Source organism: Neopelma chrysocephalum, unplaced genomic scaffold, assembly GCF_003984885.1.
Source record: "Neopelma chrysocephalum unplaced genomic scaffold, ASM398488v2 Primary Assembly neopelma1_60, whole genome shotgun sequence".
NCBI classification, from domain to species: Eukaryota; Metazoa; Chordata; class Aves; order Passeriformes; family Pipridae; genus Neopelma; species Neopelma chrysocephalum.
Genome location: NW_020897715.1, coordinates 9,599,690 through 9,620,559, shown reverse-complemented (window position 1 = coordinate 9,620,559; position 20,870 = coordinate 9,599,690). Strand labels below are relative to the sequence as shown.

General features: G+C 37.4%; 1 protein-coding gene across 7 annotated transcripts in view; it reads right to left on the bottom strand.

Annotated features, from left to right (window-relative positions):
- The window catches only part of SENP7 (SUMO specific peptidase 7), a 42,456-nt gene that overhangs the window by 3,817 nt on the left and 17,769 nt on the right, over positions 1 to 20,870 (bottom strand). For 6 of the 7 annotated variants that reach the window (XM_027681030.1, XM_027681033.1, XM_027681031.1 and 3 more), the window contains 16 exons: positions 18,857 to 18,972; positions 17,931 to 18,106; positions 16,585 to 16,939; positions 15,885 to 16,036; positions 14,886 to 15,032; positions 13,400 to 13,433; positions 12,440 to 12,613; positions 10,560 to 10,822; positions 9,398 to 9,531; positions 8,109 to 8,225; positions 6,459 to 6,578; positions 5,434 to 5,526; positions 4,520 to 4,707; positions 4,061 to 4,113; positions 3,702 to 3,739; positions 3,405 to 3,473 (listed from right to left, as the gene is read on the bottom strand). In XM_027681030.1, coding sequence (XP_027536831.1) covers positions 3,405 to 3,473; positions 3,702 to 3,739; positions 4,061 to 4,113; positions 4,520 to 4,707; positions 5,434 to 5,526; positions 6,459 to 6,578; positions 8,109 to 8,225; positions 9,398 to 9,531; positions 10,560 to 10,822; positions 12,440 to 12,613; positions 13,400 to 13,433; positions 14,886 to 15,032; positions 15,885 to 16,036; positions 16,585 to 16,939; positions 17,931 to 18,106; positions 18,857 to 18,972 — 2,229 coding nt within the window. The remainder of the gene's footprint in view (positions 1 to 3,404; positions 3,474 to 3,701; positions 3,740 to 4,060; positions 4,114 to 4,519; positions 4,708 to 5,433; positions 5,527 to 6,458; positions 6,579 to 8,108; positions 8,226 to 9,397; positions 9,532 to 10,559; positions 10,823 to 12,439; positions 12,614 to 13,399; positions 13,434 to 14,885; positions 15,033 to 15,884; positions 16,037 to 16,584; positions 16,940 to 17,930; positions 18,107 to 18,856; positions 18,973 to 20,870) is intronic. The other variant, XM_027681029.1, reaches the window with a different exon arrangement.

Below are 20,870 nucleotides of genomic sequence, written 5' to 3'. Positions count from 1 at the left end.
CTACCACATAATAAGAAATATACAAAACAGAAATAGGCATGATATTACTTAAAAACAGTTATTTCTGCTGAATTTCTTTGAGCTATTAGGATACCAGAACATTTTTAAATCTTAAGAAATAACTCCAGGAATCTTTCCTGGCTATCATACAGATTCTTCCTGGATTCATCCTAGAAGGCCAGTAGAGTTTTTTTAACCTAAGAAAACCATTAAAAAACTCCTCCAAACTCACATTACAAATGACTTCAGTTACAATTACACCAATATAACCCTTGCAACCTACTAGTGTACAAGGTATATAAAGACTTGTTGAAAACCTTAGGAGATCTCTTCTTTAATGGTTAGGACTGATATGTTATCAGGCTTTATACTTGTTTAGTACTTGCGTTTCAGTAGCAACTCACTGCCTCCACATTCTGGACTGGTTGCTGATTTTAGAGATGGAATTGAGAGCTTAGGGGTCTGACTTTCAAAAGCAATGGTTACCTATATTTTTCTCCTAACTTTAGTCAGACTTACAAAGGCTCAAACTTGTGAAAATCAAACCTAACGTCTGAGAGATCTTTGGAGAATAAAGAATATATGCATTAAGTCAGACCTCGTGTTTGATTTCTAAAAGCCCCAAGTCCTTGCAATTCTGAGAATAAAAATTCATATCAAACACTTAAAACAGCTTTTGGGGAAAATGGTAACTGTGAAAAGGCATCAAACATGAAGTAATTCAAAGATGGAGCACACTCCCATGAAACTGCAAGAACCTATGATTGTAGACTTAATAATTAATTTGTTTGAGCCTGACCACTGCCCAAAACAGAAAAATCAACTCAAAGAAAGAAGGGGTCACAGAACCCCTGCATCAATTTCCACAGACTTCAGGTTCCTGGGTGTAACTGTGAATCAAAAGAATAAAAGGTGTGCTTCCCAAACTTCCCTTATGTCACAACTCCATAAATCTCCACTTGTTTTCTGACTTTGAGACACCTGTCTAAACTCCAGGTAACCACACTCTCTGGAATTTCAACCTCAGGAACAGCGCTGTCATGGTAGAGATAGAGTTAAGATTCTATGTAGTGTATTATAGTATTTATTTATTTGTACAGTCTTGTAATATAATTCCCTTCCCCCCATATCGAGTCTTGTGTTTTTTCTGGAAAACCCATCTCACACTGGGTTGAGATGTGGGAGGGGGGCTGGTTTCGCCATAAAGAAGAGCAAGGTCAAGGGACCTGCCCGAGAGATCCAATTCCTAGGGGTGAAATGGCAAGATGGATGACGCCAGATACCAACAGATAAGAACCAAAGAAGCAGCAGAAGCCGGCATGCAGCTGAGGCAGACAGAGAGTTGTTTGAAGAAAAACTTGAGAAACTAGCAAGTCAAGGAAATGAAATGTGTACTCCAGGACCCAGTACCTCTCATAAAACTATTCATCCTAAGCCTCCACTGGCAGTCAAGCCTTCAACTGATGACAAAACAAAGCATGATCCAAAGCCATCACAGCCTTCCAGTCTCTGAGCAGCAGGTCTCTCTAGGGTAGCAGTGTCTCTCTCTTCCAGTGCAGCAGTTGCAGTTGGATCTTTGTCAATGCACACGAGGCGGTCTCCGAGCCCCTCGGCTCTCCGACGCAAACGAAGGGTCTTTCCGTGGGCTGCGTTATCCCAGACAAAGGTTGCTCCACCACGGTCATATCAACGAAGTGCAGAAGCCTTCGTGACGGTCTGGTATCTTCAGGGGAGTCAAGCCCCTTTACAGAGCTTCTGTGCTCTGCCTCAAGATGGCCGCTAGTTTCTCTGAAGCTGCAGCAAGGGGGGGGGGCGAAGGTCACCCCCCCCACACACATTCCTTTGGCCGTCCTGGCTTAGCTCTCAGGAGGCCTGAGCTTCTTGCTCCTCTCTCAGCAGTGCTGTAACACTCTGAGGCTCTTCCATCTCCCTCCTCCTAGGAGGGGTCTCAAAGGAGTTTGGGGGAAGTTTTGGTTGTTCAGTTCTTACCCCCGAAACTCTCTCTCTGTCTCTCTCCATCAGAGATCTCTGTGTCTTCCTGCTTGGCAGCTCTGCTGCTTCTTCTTATCTGCTTGGCTCTTTGCCGCTGCTCCCGGACGCTGCTGTCTCTGCTGCTGCTCCGTCTGCCCACTCACGGTGGAGAAAACTCCTTCAGCTTCCCAAGTCACAGACCTCAGTCCAGCCTAACACTGTTTCCAAGTTTCTATGACCCCAGCTGGGGGCTGGGGGGCCGAGGCCCCCCAAAGGGGCCCTGAGCCCCTTCCTCGTGGCTTTCACAACATGGCCACTTCTTCTTCAACAACAAGTACAACTACTTCTTTTCCGGTCTAGAGATATGTTTCTATTTTGCAGGAGCACAGATTGGTTCAAATCTCAAGGGTCACCACCCCCTAGGGGTTACCACTTTCTTAGTTTCAGGGGGAAAACTTGGTTCAAACCACTACAAGCGCAAAATATAGAGCACTAAAATCATAGATCCCACAGATATTTTATCGATAATTAAATAAATAAAAATTGCTATTTCATTCTTCTTCCCAAGACACACATGGTAGGGAGGCCTCTCTATTTAGGGAAAAGATGGTTTCACAAAAATTTCTGATTCTCATCTAACCCTCTCATACTACTTTGAAGAATTTTTGTTTACAAGAAGAAGGTATACTATTTGGTTTACAGATTTTTGTTCTTTCAGTGAAATGAATACAACAGAGAAGAAAATTAACAATTCTGTTTTGATTCAAATATCTAACAACTTTTTAAAAAGTTTTTGATAGATGCTGAAGTAACGAGGAGCATGTAAAAGTACTGAAACTTTTAGGACATTCTTCCAATACTAACATACTTATCACATAAAAGACTGAATATATTTTTACTCTCACTTTTCAAAACAAATAATACCATTCCACTCTAATTATACTGACACATCAAGCTTTTAGACAGCTTCAGTCTACTTTCTACGTTTTTCCACATATATAGGAGTGGATTTAACACTGTAATTCTGTAACCACCATCAAAAAAAATGAAGATCAGCCTTTTGGAAAACCAATCATTTAAATTTCAAAGTATTAGTTTTAAAAAATGTTTTTCTATCCTTAAAAACACCCTCAATTACTGAACTGGATGGGATAAACTCTCCCATTCCTCAACAACAAAACCCCCTGTACTTCTATTTTTTTTCCAGTTTAAAAACTGTCCATTTTACAGTTTTGCATTATATTTGCACTGCAGAACAAAGACAAGCTTTTCATGGAAGGCTCTGTATTGTCATCATAGTTTTCTTTGTTGTGACTCTTCCTGGATTTTCCTTTAGCATTAGAAATATACACCTTTATAGAGAACAGTATTTTGAATATAGAAATACGACCAGCAGCACCTCTTGTTAAAAGATAGAAGCTGTAGTTACTTACTCTCTCAAAACCTGAACTGTTTTCTGCACAGAACCAGCTTTCAAAGAATCGAAGATGAGTATACAAGGCCTGTATACAACAAAAACAAACAAACAAATCATTGCAGTCTTTCATTATCACACTACTGAAGCAAATATTTTATTTGTATAGAGCTTACCAAGAGCATCAATATCTGAACCAATGTGGTAAAAATGGACGAGTAGCTACAGCTATGGCTTTATGAAAAATAACTGAATTACTGCAGAATTTCTTAATGTAATTTAATGTTACAAAATTAGAAAGAAAACTGAAACATACCTTTTACATATCTGCCTTTTGGAATTACTTAGGGAGATCTGAGAGAAAAGAAAATAAAATAATCTTTAAAGAAACCAACAGCAATTACAAACTACCATCTTAGATATAAACGTAGTGAGAGAAGCTCTCATTTCAGAAAGACAGATAAATAATTTTTTAAAACATGTGAAAGCATAGCAGAGCAACATAAGTAGGCAAAGGAGGACTTAAGGTTAATTAAAAATGTCTTGCACATACTGCAGGCTATGCAAACATTGATAGCTACTGCAAAAAAGATGATGCAAAATCATTTGGTGAAGTCTCACAGCCTTCAGAACTAGAGTAATACATTTTCTCTGTCAGTACAAAAAGGCACTTACTTTAGAAATAGCTGAATCTAGAACTGAAGCAGCAGCAGCAATTTCATTGCCACCTAGTACAAAAGAACAAATTAGTAAGTCTTTAAGAAAATATTTTCTAACCAAAATTTTTTTTATTTCCAAGTTCCTGATTATTAGTATTCAAAATATGATAGCGAAGAACCAATTTATAAACTAATTTTGAACATTCCCATCTGAATGTTCAAATAGCAGAGTTACTGAGGGTAATTTTCCTGATAAAATTCTTACTGAAATGACTTCCCAATCATCACTGATTTGACATATATTTTCCAGAGTCGGAGATAACTTGCAGTCCTTGCTATGCAAGGTAATATAAAAACAAACTACATCAGCCTTGATATCCTAAAAACTATCTCTTACTTAATTTCCCTCCCTCAAGGATTAAGACACTATTAGAACTGTATATCGCTTGACATCATTCTTTTCTAGATTACCTACCTTTTGCGAATAAAATTCTGTTAGAATCCATTTCTTCTTCACCCTTGAAGAACACTGAACCAGGTCTAGTGTTCTCACTCTCTGACCGAAGTGGAGACTGGTGAGATAAGGAATTCTGGTGGGGACAGTCCTCATACACAGCTTCTTCTAACCAAGGGAAACAGATAACTGCAATGTACCAATGAGACCTGCCCAGCAGGGGGGAGATGGGGGAAAAATGTCAAAACTCTGTAACATTTGGTTCGCAAAAGGCTATGAAAAGCTTTTATAATACTGAGAGCTCATGAACAACTGTCCTGTGATACATAACCATCATTGCCATGTTCCTTTATGGCATCTCATACCAATCCTCTCATTCATTTTTTCACTTTGCATTGTGGCATAATAGCAAAAATCAGTATCAATTCCTTTGAAAAACAAAACCCAAAAATTCATCGCAGCAATTTATCAATGTTTGAGCACCCATCCCAAAATGTAAGGAAAAAGAAAAAAGTAATAATCTGTGATGGTGATCCCAGTTTTGAATATAGCTGAAGGTATGGCACACCTTTAGCCTCATTTCTTTCTGCACCTGTTTTCCATATGTACCTCTCCATGACTATTCAGTTTTACAAGAGAGTTTCCATGTACAGGTCAGTTATTCAACCAGGCCAAGGCACAGACTACGGAAGTACTACTTTTACAAACTACTTTTTACAAACACCAAAAGTGCAAAGTTTACTGATGACAACTGAATAAGCATTTTGTCTTTAGAACAGACTTCAAAATTACCCATTTCACACCTGTTACTTCTTTGAAATCCCAAGTGTCATGTCCAATGATCCAACCTTACAGCCATAAATTTTTACCACCACAATGTTCAAATATTTAAATCTTTAAATATCAGAAAAAGTGTTGAAAACACACAGACTTACTCCTCATTCACAGGCACAAAGATATAATCTTTACTGAAGATATTTATACGACGAGTCCATGTTCTTACTCTTCTATGTCTTCTCTGTGCCACTCTGAAGAAACCAAATGACAACTGTTATTTGTTTTTGTTCTATTTAGTTAAAGTAAGCACAGGAATTAGGACTCCTACACCTCCCCAGTCCCTCAATGTGTTTTTCACTTACTCTTGAAATTTCCCCATAGATTAAAAATAAATCAGCACACCATTGAGCCCAAGTGACAAACAAGTCATTTCTGAACCACCTCAAACTCTTCTGGAAAAAAATTACTCATAGATTTGAACGGATTTCTTGCAGTTATTTATCAAGTAATTATTATTTACTACACTAAATGCAAAAATCTCATCTAAACACCAGTGTAAAACCAGATCTATAGTAATACCAAAACATCCATTAATTAAACTTTCCAATGCCACTTTTGAAGGCCTGTCTATACAACCTTATCTTTTGACGGGAAAAATCTAAATGCCTTGCACAGGGTCATCTAGCACACCTGCAGCAAACACAGAAGAGAAACAGATTCCCTCCAGTCCTGAGATTTAAGTGCTGGAGCACATTTCATTTCCAGTTCTACAGACATAAAGCACGAGGAGATGATAATAGGAGAATAAGAAAATTCTGAGAAGAAAACTAAATTTAGATTTTCAGCTTTCTAAGTTTGCACAAGTTGAAATAGAAACCAACATTTCACAGAACTTTGCTCTGAGTTTCTGCTAAAAATACATAAATAACTGTCTGAAGTAAAGATTCAGATAAAGTTGGAGAAAGGTGATAACATTTACATTCATATTCAGTATGAATCACATGTAGATTTTAAGGAAAAACACCAATATGCTTAAATTGTGAGTTACAATATTCGAGCACTAATCCTTTGGAGAACACCAATTACTATTTCATGTACTAATCAGAAGATGATCTGGAGAACTTCCAAGTGGCATAAATAGATAGTTTGTTTCTGCTCATAATGGCACCTAAAACAAACTTACGAAACTTTGACATCCCCCTCAGAGGTTTTTTCCGTCCTGGTCAGGCACTTATAGAAGAAACTGCTAAAAATGTGTGTACGGTCAGCAAGACGTTTTGGTGCCTTCTCCAACAACAGGTACCTACCAAACAGGAAAAAAAAGGAAGTTATTAAATTCCTTTTCTAGAAACCACCATTGCTGATAAAAAAGGACAGTTATTTTAATGACTTATCACACTCAGGTTATACTTACTACCAGTTATCTTCACAGCCACTAATCATGCCAAACTTTTCTCTCTGCTCTATTTTAACTATTCACATGCATGGACACCAGTGTGTAACAGCCAAGCAACTACTAAGAATGCAATAATTTTTTGTCCTAGGTTTGTGCTCCAGTATTCAAGCTTCTGAATTTATATGTAACATTAGGTATCTAGCCCTTGCAATTAAGACAGGCTTAAAACCTAACCAACTATAAACCTATGGAGTGCTATACTCCTGCATGTACAAAAAGCATAGTACAACATGCAAAGGTCAGTACAATAACCTGCAGAAGTAAAACAGACAATTTAAGCACGTGAAAGTTAAGTCAAATATTCTACAAGTACTTATTATTTCACTGCCAATAATTTCACTATAAACATCAGCTTGAGTGTTTATTCTGTCATCCTAGAAGACCAAAGCTCTCATAATTGCAGTTATCCTACACAAGGTGCCTCCAGCTTCATCTGATGACTTGGGAAACACAGTCATACATGATATGGCTTGCAACACAATGAAAACGGAGAATTTGGGAAGTCTAACAAATTTTAAAGGCAGAGAAGTTTTTGCAATGATTGCATTAAATTCTTTAATTTAAATCTTTCTTTTCTGTTGAGATGAAGCTATAGCTGTTGAGGGGACCATGCTGCGTTATTTATTTCTACTTTAGGGCAAAATACAAGGGGGTCTGCTGCAATATCTCATTGAAACACTCTGTAACACATCTCCTTTCCCACTCCTTTAGACAAGGCTTCCTACGGCTCCTGCTCCTTCAGCCATCTGGATGCCAAGTAAAATGGAATTCTTGCTGACAACCTTCAGTGAACCAGAATTCTTCTTAGGTCTAAGTCAGAGTGAAAATAAACCTCAACTTTAGGGAATGGTGGCCACGGTGCCAGTTTTTGAAAAATTGCTTTCGCAAGCAACTTTAGCAGGGTGGCATGGAGTAGCTCTGTCAAGCACAACTTCCTCAAGAAGTACTAGCTGTGTTCCTTTCTGCAGGAGATCTGCATCAGAAGAATGCCTGAAATTGCAAAGAATAGCAGAGGATGCTCCACTTCATGCAAACTTAGTAAATAAAATACTAGTGCAGACCATCCACTTTGTTCAACTGCCTACTTAACACTGCTCGGCACTTTCTGCTCTGTAAGGTCACCAAGAGGCTTTTTTTCCTCCAGTTATTCTGTCTGGATTATATCACAGCTCTTTAGAGGGACAAAAAGAATTAAATTAAAACAAATAAAACTGCTAAGAATATAAAAAAGCTTTTAGAAAAGTCCAACATACAAATTCATCACACTCTTTACTCCAGAAGTTGTTGTATTGTGTTTAGTGACCAACATCTACAGTAACATTCAAGTCCAGATCAGGCCCTAGAAAGAAGGGTACAAGCAGGACTGTGATTACTTACTTAAGATAGAAATCAATGATGACATCATTGAGAAACTCTCCATATTCTAAGCACTCTAGGTCTTCTCTTGTGACTCCCAGTCCTCCTTTTGCAGGTGGGGGTGGGTAAACAATTAAACTAGAAAACATAAATCATGTCATAACAGTGACAAACTGTTTTACATGACATTCTTCTTAGTATGGCTGTTTCACATGTAGAAGACTTTCTAGAAAACCTGTTAAAAGTAGTAGTTCTCAAAATTGTTGGCTAACTCAAAAGTCCTTTACCATTTCTTCTGCCAATAGCTAAGTGTTTCAAAAGAAATACTCACTCCAATGCACACTGAAACTTTGAGAAAAACTTTTGAAAGGAGACTATTTTTTACCTTCATCTTGTTTTTCTATTCTTGATAAAAGTAGATGACAAATGGCTATATAAAATGTGAAGAAATACTAGGGGATAAATGGTCTGAATGAAAAGCCCAACAAGGACTCCCGCATTTCTAGGCGGAGAACTTGGGCTTACACCTCATGTAGCATATGTATTTGTAAGTGGTTTAAAACCGTCCAAGTTACTCCTACCCCTACTATTTAAAATGTACGTAAAAGGCTCCAGATTAAAAACCATATTAATTCACTGGAACCGTGAACTGAGCATTTTTGCTGTTGAAGAAGCAAAACCAACTGTGATACTGTCAGTAGAAACAGTGACAGTAAAAGGCAAGAGTTCTTAAGAGCAATTTAATCCGGTAATGTTTGCTGTACTACGAGTATGAGGACTAAGAGGCAAGTGCAGACAGAACTGAGGCATGTCAGTGCTCTCCCAGCATCTTGATACAATAGTGTCTTTTTTCAACCAAGCTCCTGTACTAACAAGTAAACTGTATGACACATCAGTTATAAACAGAGTGTGACGCAGTGAAAGAAAACATAGTTTAGATTTTAACAAAGGCTCATCTTAAGTTAGCAAATAGTTCTGCTAAGATGGACTTAGACGGACACTTACAGAACCCATGAGGTCCCTACCCTCCCCATTGATGCACCCATAATGTGACCTTGTAGTCATGGTTCAAGTATTCTTCAGTTTCTGTGAGATTTTCTGTCATCCTGTAATACATCCATTCTGTCTGTTAACTATCAGGATGGAATAGGAATAACTACACTTAGACTTGGGGATATTTTAGATATCTAGAGCAACTTTCACACAACTTCAAAATCAACTAGAGAATGGTAGTTAAGTGAGGGCTTTTATTCCAACAACTTATTTATTCAATTTCTTTTACTTTCTCATTTATATGAAATATTACTTACTTCTTAACTGCTCCTGTTTCTCTTACTTCTTTCCATTCTTCATTCAGTGCAGAGGACAAAGAGATAGAATAGCAACCACTATTCTGCTTATTTGCAAGGGCATAACTGGGTCTGACCACTTTTAGGTTTGATTTCTATCAGAAAAAAAACACAAACAATAACAGTAGTAAAAAGCATTATACAGCTTGATACATATGTAAAACAGAATACAGAAAATTCAAGCTTAAAGCCCAGAGGAGTAACCTGCATCACTGAAGAGGATTCTTGCTGGAGAGCAAAAGTGTAACCTTCAGGATTTAGGCAAATGTGCCACCGCTCAGGCAATAAAAAAGTAATGAATCTTTTAAAATGATGACAGGTCTTAGTTCATAATCTCTCCAAAACTGTCCAAGTATTATTTAGCCAAGTGACGCAGAATTGGTTTTGGAGAAGAAACATGATCTGAAAGGATGGAGACAAGTATCAGACTGTCTTACTTGAAGCTGTGTGTGCTTGGAAGGTTTGAAAATCCAGCCCTTAAACAATTTGCCTGAAAAAGCATACAGATTTGAACTGGCTAGCTCACTATTTAAGTCCCCAGTTTCATGGATCATATTTATCTGTTGTCTCTGTGCTTTGTACTAGTGGGAACAAATATATGCAATTTCTGAAGTGGCAATGATGTGGAGTTGGATTTAGACATTTACTCCTCAGAGGGATTAAACCATGACAACACATTAACTTGCACAGACATCTCCCCAGCAACCTGAGGAATCATTCGCATTTCAAGCTGTGGAGAAGCTTGAAAGCACATCTAGAGGTGTCTGGAGAGCAATATACACATATCCTCCTCTGCTGCCTTTCCAGCTCAACCAAAAAGTGTCTCCACCACTCATAACTTCATTAACTCCCACTTGCTGCCCTGGAGACACTACAAGGGCAGGAAATCCCTGCTCTAAATATACACAACCATGAGTCAATCTAAAGCATAGGTACTTGCTACTCACTGATAAGGTCTACACACTATCCCTCTGAGGACACAACTTAGTTGACTGCAAATTTTGCAGAAATCATGACTGATTTTTTTTGAGCCACGGATTAAGAAAGAAGGCTGATGGAAAATTTACTAGAATGTGTGAATGCCAACAGGTGGTGATAAACAAAGCAATAGCTACACACTAACCTGAACTGCAGGTTCATGAGCATCTGAGGTATTCTTTTTTGGCATATATTGCTTTAGTAGATCCTTATGGTAACTCATGAAAGAGCTTTTTTCAGGAGAAAGATCCTTAAACAAGGGAAATGCTTCCTTCAAAGACAAAAACTCGGTGAGATCTGGTGCTCTGTTCTTCTTGCTCACACTTGTAATCAGTTCAGTCAGTCTGTTTTCTTCCCATTCTGTGAGTGGTTGGGACAATTCAAGAAATACAAATTCACCAGGTTTGGCTGGAAAAAGGAGAGAATGGATAGTATTAACTATTAGATTATGTGATAAGAACTTGTTTGCACACCCACAAAGGAGCACAGAGAGACAATGGCAGGCAGGGGAGCCCAAATAATACCCTGCCAGGTTCATCACAGGGGCCATCAGCCCACCAAAGGCCCACCTGATAAGCCCAGAGGAGCACAGGAGCAAAATGGTAGGTAGGAATCCAAATTAAGGACTTTGAGGAGGACAAACACAATCTGGGCCCTTCCCAGGGCTGCCTGAGGAAAGTCTCAGCCCAAGGGTCCAGATCTGAAACCCACTAAGTCGATGCTAGAGCACTTTCTGAACCGATAAGGGGTTGATACTGAATTGTATGGCACATGTGATGGGATGCAAGGGAAGAGCATTTTGGGATTACAAAGGACTTAATATGGATTAAGGGAAGAACTAAAGGCAGGCAAAGGGAGGCATTCAGTTGATTTGGGGAGGAAGACGTGTGGGAAAAGAGAGGGCTTAGGGCATAAAAAGGACCAGTCACATCTAAATACTTTGCTGGTCATTTCGCTTGTCTGGCCATGCTGTGTGCATTGATCAGCACAGCCTATCTTGTCTTATAAAGTCCTTTCTAACTCTCCTGGTTGAGGAACTCCTCTGACCCCTTTCAGGTTGTCAGCAACACCATGTTATATTTTCCTCTAACGTTAACACACTAAGAAGGCAGAGCAGAAGGTTTCTTCAGCAAGAATGTAACCAAGGTAAATAAACCTAAGACTAAAAGATGCCTCACAGCCTCAGATTCCACTCATTTCACTGGAAACTGTGTCTACAGAAGCTACCAGTAACTTCAATAAACTTACATCAATTAAAGGTAGCCCTCTGCTAAAATTTCACTCAGTATTTTGCTTCAAATTACTTGCACTCCTTATGTTAAACTAACACTATTTATAGTTTTTCTTCATACAGGTGGTGACTGTACAGGGAATACATACTACTAAATTTCACACCGGCAACTCTGACATTATCATTTTTGTAGATGTTATTTTGCAATGATTTTGCTTATGTAAAAACCTGGTGTAATTGTGCCACTCTGAACATAGGAGCGAAATTTATACTCAGTTTTACAGAGCCTCATGCTAGAAAAACAAATAGAGTCAGTCCATAATACCCTAAAGACTAAAGAGCCCACTTGGCCTTTAGTGGAAATTTTCTTCAATAATAATGAAATGGCCCAATGCAGTCTTGTCAAAGATCAACTCAATCTTTACTTGCCAAGCCTTTTGTCTAGCATATACAATACTCAGGAGTAAGGACAAGTAAAACATCCCATACATTTTAAAGGGAGAGATGGATTATACACAAGCCTAGTTACAAGGGCTTTCTCACACAGATTACAATTAAACTGCGTTTTGAGGTCTTTTTATTAAATAGCAGTGGTTTTGAATCATACTATGTTAGATTTTTTCTTCCAAATACAAGTATAGCAAGGCATTTTAGAAAAGCAAAACTGGCCACATTATCTTTAAAATGCAATAAGCTTTACTCCACATTCAAAAAACACAACTGTAAAATAACCACTTTATCGACATGTCATAAATTAGATCTTTCCTTTGCATTTAAGGAAAGAGATTACTCACATGGCTTGCTGACAACTAATTTTCCCAATTGGGTTTCCATGTTTTCTACATAATCCACAGACAACCAAAGAAAAATGATACTTGTTGAAGAGGATCCACCATCACTTCTCCACAAGCCAAACCTTCTGAGATCCAGAGTATCCACTGTCAGCTTAATGTTCTTATTGAGAGCCACTGTAGAGAACAGAATTTAAAAGAACCATACCTTTAACAGCCATAGTCATACATGTTACAGTAATTACATGCTGAGATCTAAGTACAACCAGAGTGTATTAACACAGTACTTGTAGATTTTATTGCTGGTATTACATAAAATATTGAGAATTCAACACTGAAATCAGTTACATCAAGCTATGTAACACAAAGTTACCAAATTGTAACAAGCTAAACATCTAAATTTAGGATTCTTCCTGAAAAAAAAAGTTGTATTTTTTCTAAAAACAAAAAAAAAATTGAAAACCATGAACTCCTATTTGCTTTTAGTCAATCCAATTCAGAACTGCTCACAAACCTTCTCCTAACACACACTACCTTTGGAAAACCAACCTAATGCAAATCTACAGTTATATTCCTCTTATCTTTAGTTGACTCATACATTTTTGTTTAACTCACCTGAGGGTATAAATCCCTAATCTGAAAAGATGAATGTTTCACCTCAAAAATATGCACAGTCATTTTTACTATAGTTCAACACCTATGATATGCAGGAATATGGGAGGCAAGGCCATTAAAACTACAAAGTTCATCTTAAAAGTACAGGAAACTGATAAGTTATTAAGGATTACACTACAGACACCAAAACTCCTTTACTGAAAAATGTAATTAAGTGAAAATCATCTAATGTCTTTGTGAAAGCAAGTAAGAGTATAAATTACTCATAACAGAAATACATACTTCGTATTTTAACGCAATACTTTAAAGATAGAGTAAAGAGAACCCTAAAGAAAAAAATTCTCTTACCCTGGAGCGGGATCTCAATATTCTTTGTCGTAAACTGAAATAAAAATAATAATTAAAAAAAATTACTTTGCTTTTTACAAATTGATTAAATCAAAGTAAGAATTTTTAATTATCTGCATGTCTTATAGCGAAATACACTGAAAATAATATAATAGAATCATTTAGGTTGGAAAACACAATTCACCAAGTCCAACCATTAGCCCGACGCTACCAAGTCAAATATACCTAGTTTGAGACTTCACCTGAAAGAACACTCCTGAAGACATATTGCAGAACCTAAATGACAGTAAATAACTTGCAGAGATGCTATGCACTGAGAAATAAGCATAAAGTTGCAGAGTTGCCTATAGGCTCCTTAAGAAGAAGAAGAAGAAAAGATAAACGCTTGAGACAAAAGGAGCTAAAGCAACCCATGATAGGCTGTCAGATGCACTGTTTGAACTAAGGACGCGATAGAAATGGTTCAACACTGGGGTGTTACTTTGCTATTTACAATAATGTCTGAATTAAAGGCCTTGAAGGATTCCACTTGCACTGCTGCTATGTTAAAGAGACTTTGCTAAATAAAGAGTGCTTTATTGTCACTTTGACAGAAGAGGTTTCTCCTACATTACCATAGTAAGCACGAAGTTGTGTTCTCCAAGGAAAATGTCTACTTTACACCTAAAGCATTGATTCTAAAATTATTTCAACTCATCCTTCAAATTATTTTGGCCTGTTAATTTAGGAAGTTTCCATGAAATGTTTCCATAACTGCATGAGAACTGCTGCACAAAACTGCTGTTTTCTGAAAACCTAAAATTATTATTACTACAATCCAAGATTTCAGGATGTCTTACTGAAAGCAATAGAACATATGCAGGTTCAAACATTTCTTTTTCAGTTGCAATATACAGAATAAGCCTGGTCAAAGACCTGTTGAAACTTCTGGAGTTGGTACTCCATTTAAGCACATCTTCACTTATGTTTCTACACCCAGTGAGTAGCATGTTGCCTATGCACTAGTGGTTTTAGTATTGTTTTTATGCTCTTTAAAGCCACAAAACAAGCAATTTTCTGTTTAAAAAGGCAAGATTAGAGCACAGTATATATCTGAACTCTGATCATTATGGATTACTGTATTCTAAATCGTTACTATTTCTGAGAAAAGTAGCTGGTGTTTCTTTTAAGTGACATTAATTGGCCACTAATATGGCCATTATTTTCTGTTAGAATTCAATACAAACATCCTCAGTGTGACTCTCAAGCATAGCATTTATACAGAACCTTTACATCTGAAAACTGTGGCCACAGAAAATCAGTTAGCTTTTCTGACAGCAATCCAAATGTACAAGGTAATGGACTACACACTCCATTGTTTAGTCAAAGGAATTTGATGCAACAATAATCAAAACTCAGTGTTTCCATACTAAGTACCACTGTCTTTGCCTACCAGAATTTTAATTTTTAAATATTCTCAAAACATCATCATAATAGAACAACTTACCCTAGCAGGGCCTCTTGATAAGCATTTAAATCTCCCAATGTATAGACTATCAAATGTAACATCCAGTGATGGGCTCATCTGTTTCCTAGGTGTTCTTTCAGAAGGTAAGGTGATCAGACTTTTATCTTCAATTGACTCTCTTACAAACTGGAAGGAAAAGTATATTTACTACAGGGCTTTAAATAAGATACTTCCCTTAGATACTGTAACCTTAGGAATTTTTTTCATCACACTGGTAAGAATTTACTCCCGAAGTCAGCTTCCATATAAAAAAATAACACAAAAGCTTTAAGTGTTAACACATCCATTACTCACAACGTCTTTAAGGATCTAAAAAGATCTTGTTTCACCTTCATTGCCAAGAAATGATCTGTGCACTTTACTAATCTAGAGTCAAGTAAAAACTCAAACAGAGCAACAAAACAATACCACTCTTTTCATATCAAAGGTTCAGGATCCAATTCAATGCTTATGATCAAAATGATGCACCTGAGAGAAGAGGCAGCAATGGCTCTTGACTTGTTTCAGGATAACCCAAATCCAGGTCAAAGCAAGCAGCACAAGGCTAATGAAGTCTAAAAATGGCTAGTTCTAGATTCACATTTTACTGCTAACCACACAGAAAAGGGAACTTTACCCTATCTCTCTCTGCTGTCAAAGATCCTTGAATTTCTCCATGCACTGAATTGCAACAGAGGACTAGCTGACAAGAAGAAACTGCAATCAATTTAAAACACTGTGTGAAAACAAGTTTTTCACAGACGTATCTTCATCATGTCTATTTCTAGCTCAAGTTATTATTGGATCCTTTGTTTTCTGATATTAAACATTTCCAAATGTTTGTTTTCAAAACAGGAAATACACTGTATGTTGCAGAAACACCGAAGCTTCAGAGCCAGAGAATTCTGCTTGTGGTTGGGACTATAAACAATTTTCCACAACAAACATTGTAGAAATAAAGGGTTGGCATAACAATACATAGGCCAAAAACTAGACTACCTGCTCTGTGTGGCTTTCCATCTTGTCTTCCAATTGCTTGGCTGAGAATTCAGACTGTTGGTCTGTTTCTTTGATTTCAGTGATACTATCGTGCATCAGCTCTGTGCACTGTGGTTCCGAAGGTGAATCTTCATCATCACTGGAAAGGACGACTGAAGAGGGAAAAAAAAAAGTATACATGGTATAGACTTAAGAATATTTCATTCATTGTGGATTTCAGACAAGCAAAGAATTCTCTCTTGTAGTACGTAATATCAAGGTACCTTGCCCAAACCAGTCAAGATCTGTGTGCATGAAAGTGCATGCAACTGCTTTGTATCTTTATGAACACCTTCTATCCAAGATCCTTAAAAGTATTTGGCTATTAAAAGAAACAGGCCACAACTCAGCTGCTTCAAACTAGAGAATATTTTTTCTCAGCTAAAGCATCAGCTTAAGTACAGGCTCATTTTCCATAGCCACAAAATCAGCTGCAAAATAAAGACTGGAATTTTAAAATCTTGCTGTCTATCCTGTTTCTCAAGTACAAGACCCTCTGACCCTAGGCACTGTTCTGTAACCTGCACAGTGCATTACACACAACATGATCTCCATCTTCAGTCTTTTGTTCTGTGTGTTTCAACTAGCCAATCAGGCTCAAGTTCTCCTAGTACCTAAGTGTCCCAACAGTAATTGTCAGCAGCACAAACATAGTACATACTTGGGTCAACGGAAACAAGTTGCTGATTACCCCTGCAGATTCTGTTCCGCAGCTTGCTCAGGTACTGAGATGGGTCCATTTTTAATTTCCTGATCGTACTAACTCGTGGTAAAATCACATCCTCACTGGTGGCAGAAAGCTGTTTCTCTGACAACTTTCTGGGAGGAGACTCTGAGCCAGACTCCTCTGTGCGGCTGTGAGCAGGCCTTAAGTGGTTGCGTGTGGAAGTGTCTTTACAGTCTCTCTCTAATGGCTGGGGAATACAATCCAGCACCAGAACAGTATTAGATCTGTCATCTTGTCTGTCCTCACAGGGTGTTTTGCAGCCAGGAGTTGAACTCAAACTTTGCTTTTCCTAGAAACAGGAATCAGAGACAGGATACAAGTTTATTTCTTGACATTTCTAGATGGTTCATATCAGTGATCGCTGAGATTCAGCTATGTGCTAGAAAAAATAATTATAGCGTAACACAGCAACATTTAATGATCAGTTCAGGACAATTTCTCCCTCCTCATATTCCAAAGGTTATTATTATATAAAGACATAAGGGACAACCTTTTAGAAGTTTATTATAACCCCCATTCAAACTGAACAAGGAACTACATCTTATTTTTTACTAGCTCTCTCACTGCCTGACACTGAAAGAGCAAGAATCAGTGATGTTCATCACTTTCCCAAAAGTGTGGCTTGGTCAGCTGGACTAACGGGATTCAGCAGCTGCCTGTCTCTGTGGGGTTTTAATCAGAAGGTAACAGGGATGCCTTTATTGTATTCAAATGCTTGAATATAAATCTTTGTACTTGACTGATTCCCTCAGTCTTTTGTTTATGTTTTGTTTTGGGTTTTTTTTGTTTTGTTTTTGTTTTTTAAATCTTAGTGATGGATAAGAATAAAACTTTAAGGAAGAGTACAATAAGCTGAGGAGAAGGGAGGAAGATGACATCTGCAAGATTTCAACAACCCCAGGTATATTTAGTAATTTTTGTATTAAAGCCCCTAATTAGTCCCTAACTCTATATCATCTGTGAAAGAACCTTCACTTAAGCAGCCAGATGTCTTATTTCCAAAATTCTTTTGGTCCATGCTCCTGTTTGAAAGAAACACTGTCATTCATCTCTCACAACGTTTTTTACTACAACAAGCATATTCTGATGTTGTGGACAGAAGTACATTAACTCACTCCTTTTGATGCATCACTGAACTACTTTCCCTCAACAGGTATAATCTGCTATAATAAGCCCTACTTATTACAATAATTCTTTTCTTTGGGATGTTGCTAATGCTGCTACTGAAGTGTGTGCATGCATGTACACAAACACATACATTAAAATTAAGTGCAACTTACAGAGAGTACAAGTGATTTTTCTGGAATGTGTGCATTACAATCATCAGAAATATGGTCACTATGTCTTCTTTTCCTTTTCTCAGAAGCAAAAGAGCCCAAGTCCTTCTGACTAAGAGTAGTGCTGGTCATCTGTCTGCCCTTTTTCTCCAGTTCATCATAGTGTTTGTTTTCTGCATCTAAAAAGGAGGTGATTTAACAGATTATCCTTAAAAACCTTTACATTTCCCCATATCCGTTATGTCTTAAATAAAATGCATGGAAGCAGGTGTCTTCCATGAGTATCTTTAATAATTCTTTCCTTTTTTAAATTGTGTGTGGCTGCCAAAATATATTCCCTAAAATAATTAGGAATATTATTATTGCATAATTACTTAAGATAAGGGTATAAACAAATTCATAGCTCCCTTCCAAGTAAGAATTAGTCTTTCTTTAATCTTCTGCCAGATGCAATATTCTCAATTTCCTGTTCTAATCTGCAAATATTACTAATCAGTATAAAAAGGCAGTACATTATCCCTGGACACTGAGCACAGAGGTCATAATTCTTCAGCAGTGAATACAAATATTGTCAAATAGCATAAACATTTTAGCAGAGTTCACAAACCACTGAGCATTCTTAATGGATTACATTCTTGATTATAAAAGACTTTTTAGAAAATCAGGATTATAAGAGTGAAGTGAGGCTTTCTTCAGTTTCATTTTTCTTCCACAGGTTTGATTCACCATAGTTTTATTCCTATTTAAAACCAGGCATTTGACATATTTTACCATACCTGTAAAAAACTGCATTTTGAGGAAATATATACATTGCTTGCAACACCTATTCTATTTCTGTGCTCTCCTTGTAAAATTAGACTAAAAAAGGAAAATATTCCAACACTCTCCAAAATTCATACTTAAATGCTAGATGACTGCTCACTACAAACCTTTCTTTTGCAGCTCCCGTCTCCTTAACGTGACAGCATTAGTTTTTCCTGGTTCTGTAGAGGACTTGGTCAATTTACACAGCTCATCATCTGCCTTTCTCAGGCAACGTTCAGACCTGCAAATAATATTAACTATGACTTATCTTTAATTTTGAAAGAATACTGAAAAAAAAAAATCATAACAGAAACAAGAGTTGGTTAGACCACAATCTTCTGCCTTTCTCATAAGATTTGTGGACCTTGGCAAATGAAACACTATTAATTCAGTCCGACTGTGGAAATACACAGGTATTCTAACAATGGTAATGAAACAGATGCTTCTAAAAAGCACAAAGTATGAAAATCTGGCATGCTTGACATCAGGCACAAATGCTGTAAGGAGTGACTGCAACAAGAACACATAAGAAAAAAAAGAGAGAACAACAGTCACTTGTAATTAATATGGTGGGAATGAGACAATGTAGCATATTTTTTAGATTCAGAATGACTAACAGAATCCATTGAGTAAGACCCTGTAATGAGAAATTATTTGAAATAAAAATTCCTGCTCGAAAGGGCCTGAAACCTGTGAAGGAGGTAAGGGGAGGATGGGACACAAAAGAGGAAGAAACTGCAGAGGATCACAGAACTTAATCCAAATGGATTTCATGTTTATTGCTTTATAATGTGTCTAACTGTGAACGCTGTGGTCTCAAACCTGCTAAGAGCTAAGTGTCCATCACAATGACTGAAACCACTGACAGCTGAGCTTGGACTCAGAAAGAACATCACCAACCATGGGCATCTCTAACTAGATAGCCAAAACTGTTGGACACTTTCTGAACAGATGCCTATTCTTCAGTGCCTATCTGTAGATTATTGTTGCTCTTTGGGAACACTGCAAAGACAAACAAAGGTTTCCACAGAGCTCTGATACTACAGCGATGAACAGTATGCATAAGGACTGTGAAGAAATTACTGATTATCTTTCCATTCACAAAGAACCATGAATTGGATCATACACAGAAGTGCTCAGTAAGTGCTATTATTTATTCTGTATATTGAACAAGACAGGGTCTTCCATAGATCGGGTAGCTCTAGTTCTGGAATAACCTCACTATAGAAAACTTTATTTTGGAACCCACATCTCTTTCTCAATTTAAATATTTGCATGCATAACAGCTGCAGAGATATGACTGCCTTAAAAGACCATACAAAACCATCAAGCGTTTTTCAGCATTTGTTTTACACCAACATCACAATTCAGGCATTTCAATAATAGGAAGTATCTCAATAGGACTGTTTCAGATAACAAGCTTCCTTAAACATGTTGACTTTATACATAAATTCTGCACATTGTATTTGCAATTTCAAACTTTGCTGGTAATCCAGCACCCTTAAACAGACATATGCATCACCTATGAAGCTAAGGCAGTATATATACTATCAAGTGTTTTCAACAGCCATGGAAAAGAAGTACTTTAAACACTTCAAACCCCTATGTTTCTTTACATTTAAAACCTATATCAAATTCATTAGTTATACTGATAGGTCAGTGGTGACTTAAACAAATGCGTTTCACACTGGCTTGCAGTGAACAAGCAACTCAAAGGCCACCAATTCTGTAATACCAAAAGCAAGAAAGAAAATAGGGAACTTGCAGCAAGTTCTAGCTGGTAGAGATTAGTTAACTTATTACCACCCTGTTCTGATCAGACACAATTCTTTGGCTTGATCTGAAATTTTCATAGTACAAAACTGGCACAATTTTCAGTAAAACAAAGTATCCATTCTAGCTACTCTGATGATACAAAAGACTCTCTGTATGACCGTGTGCATTTATATGCATGACCTTTATAAGAGGGGAGGTTTTATCCTCCTCTGAAAGAAGGGACCTCAAAAGAATCAGTGCCAAGTGTATGTAATGCACAGATTTTACTTACAGAAAGGTGACTAGGATCAAGCTATGACTTTGTTGAAATAATTCCTAAATTCTCCATTTCCCATGTGATATGTCTTACAAATTGTACTATTG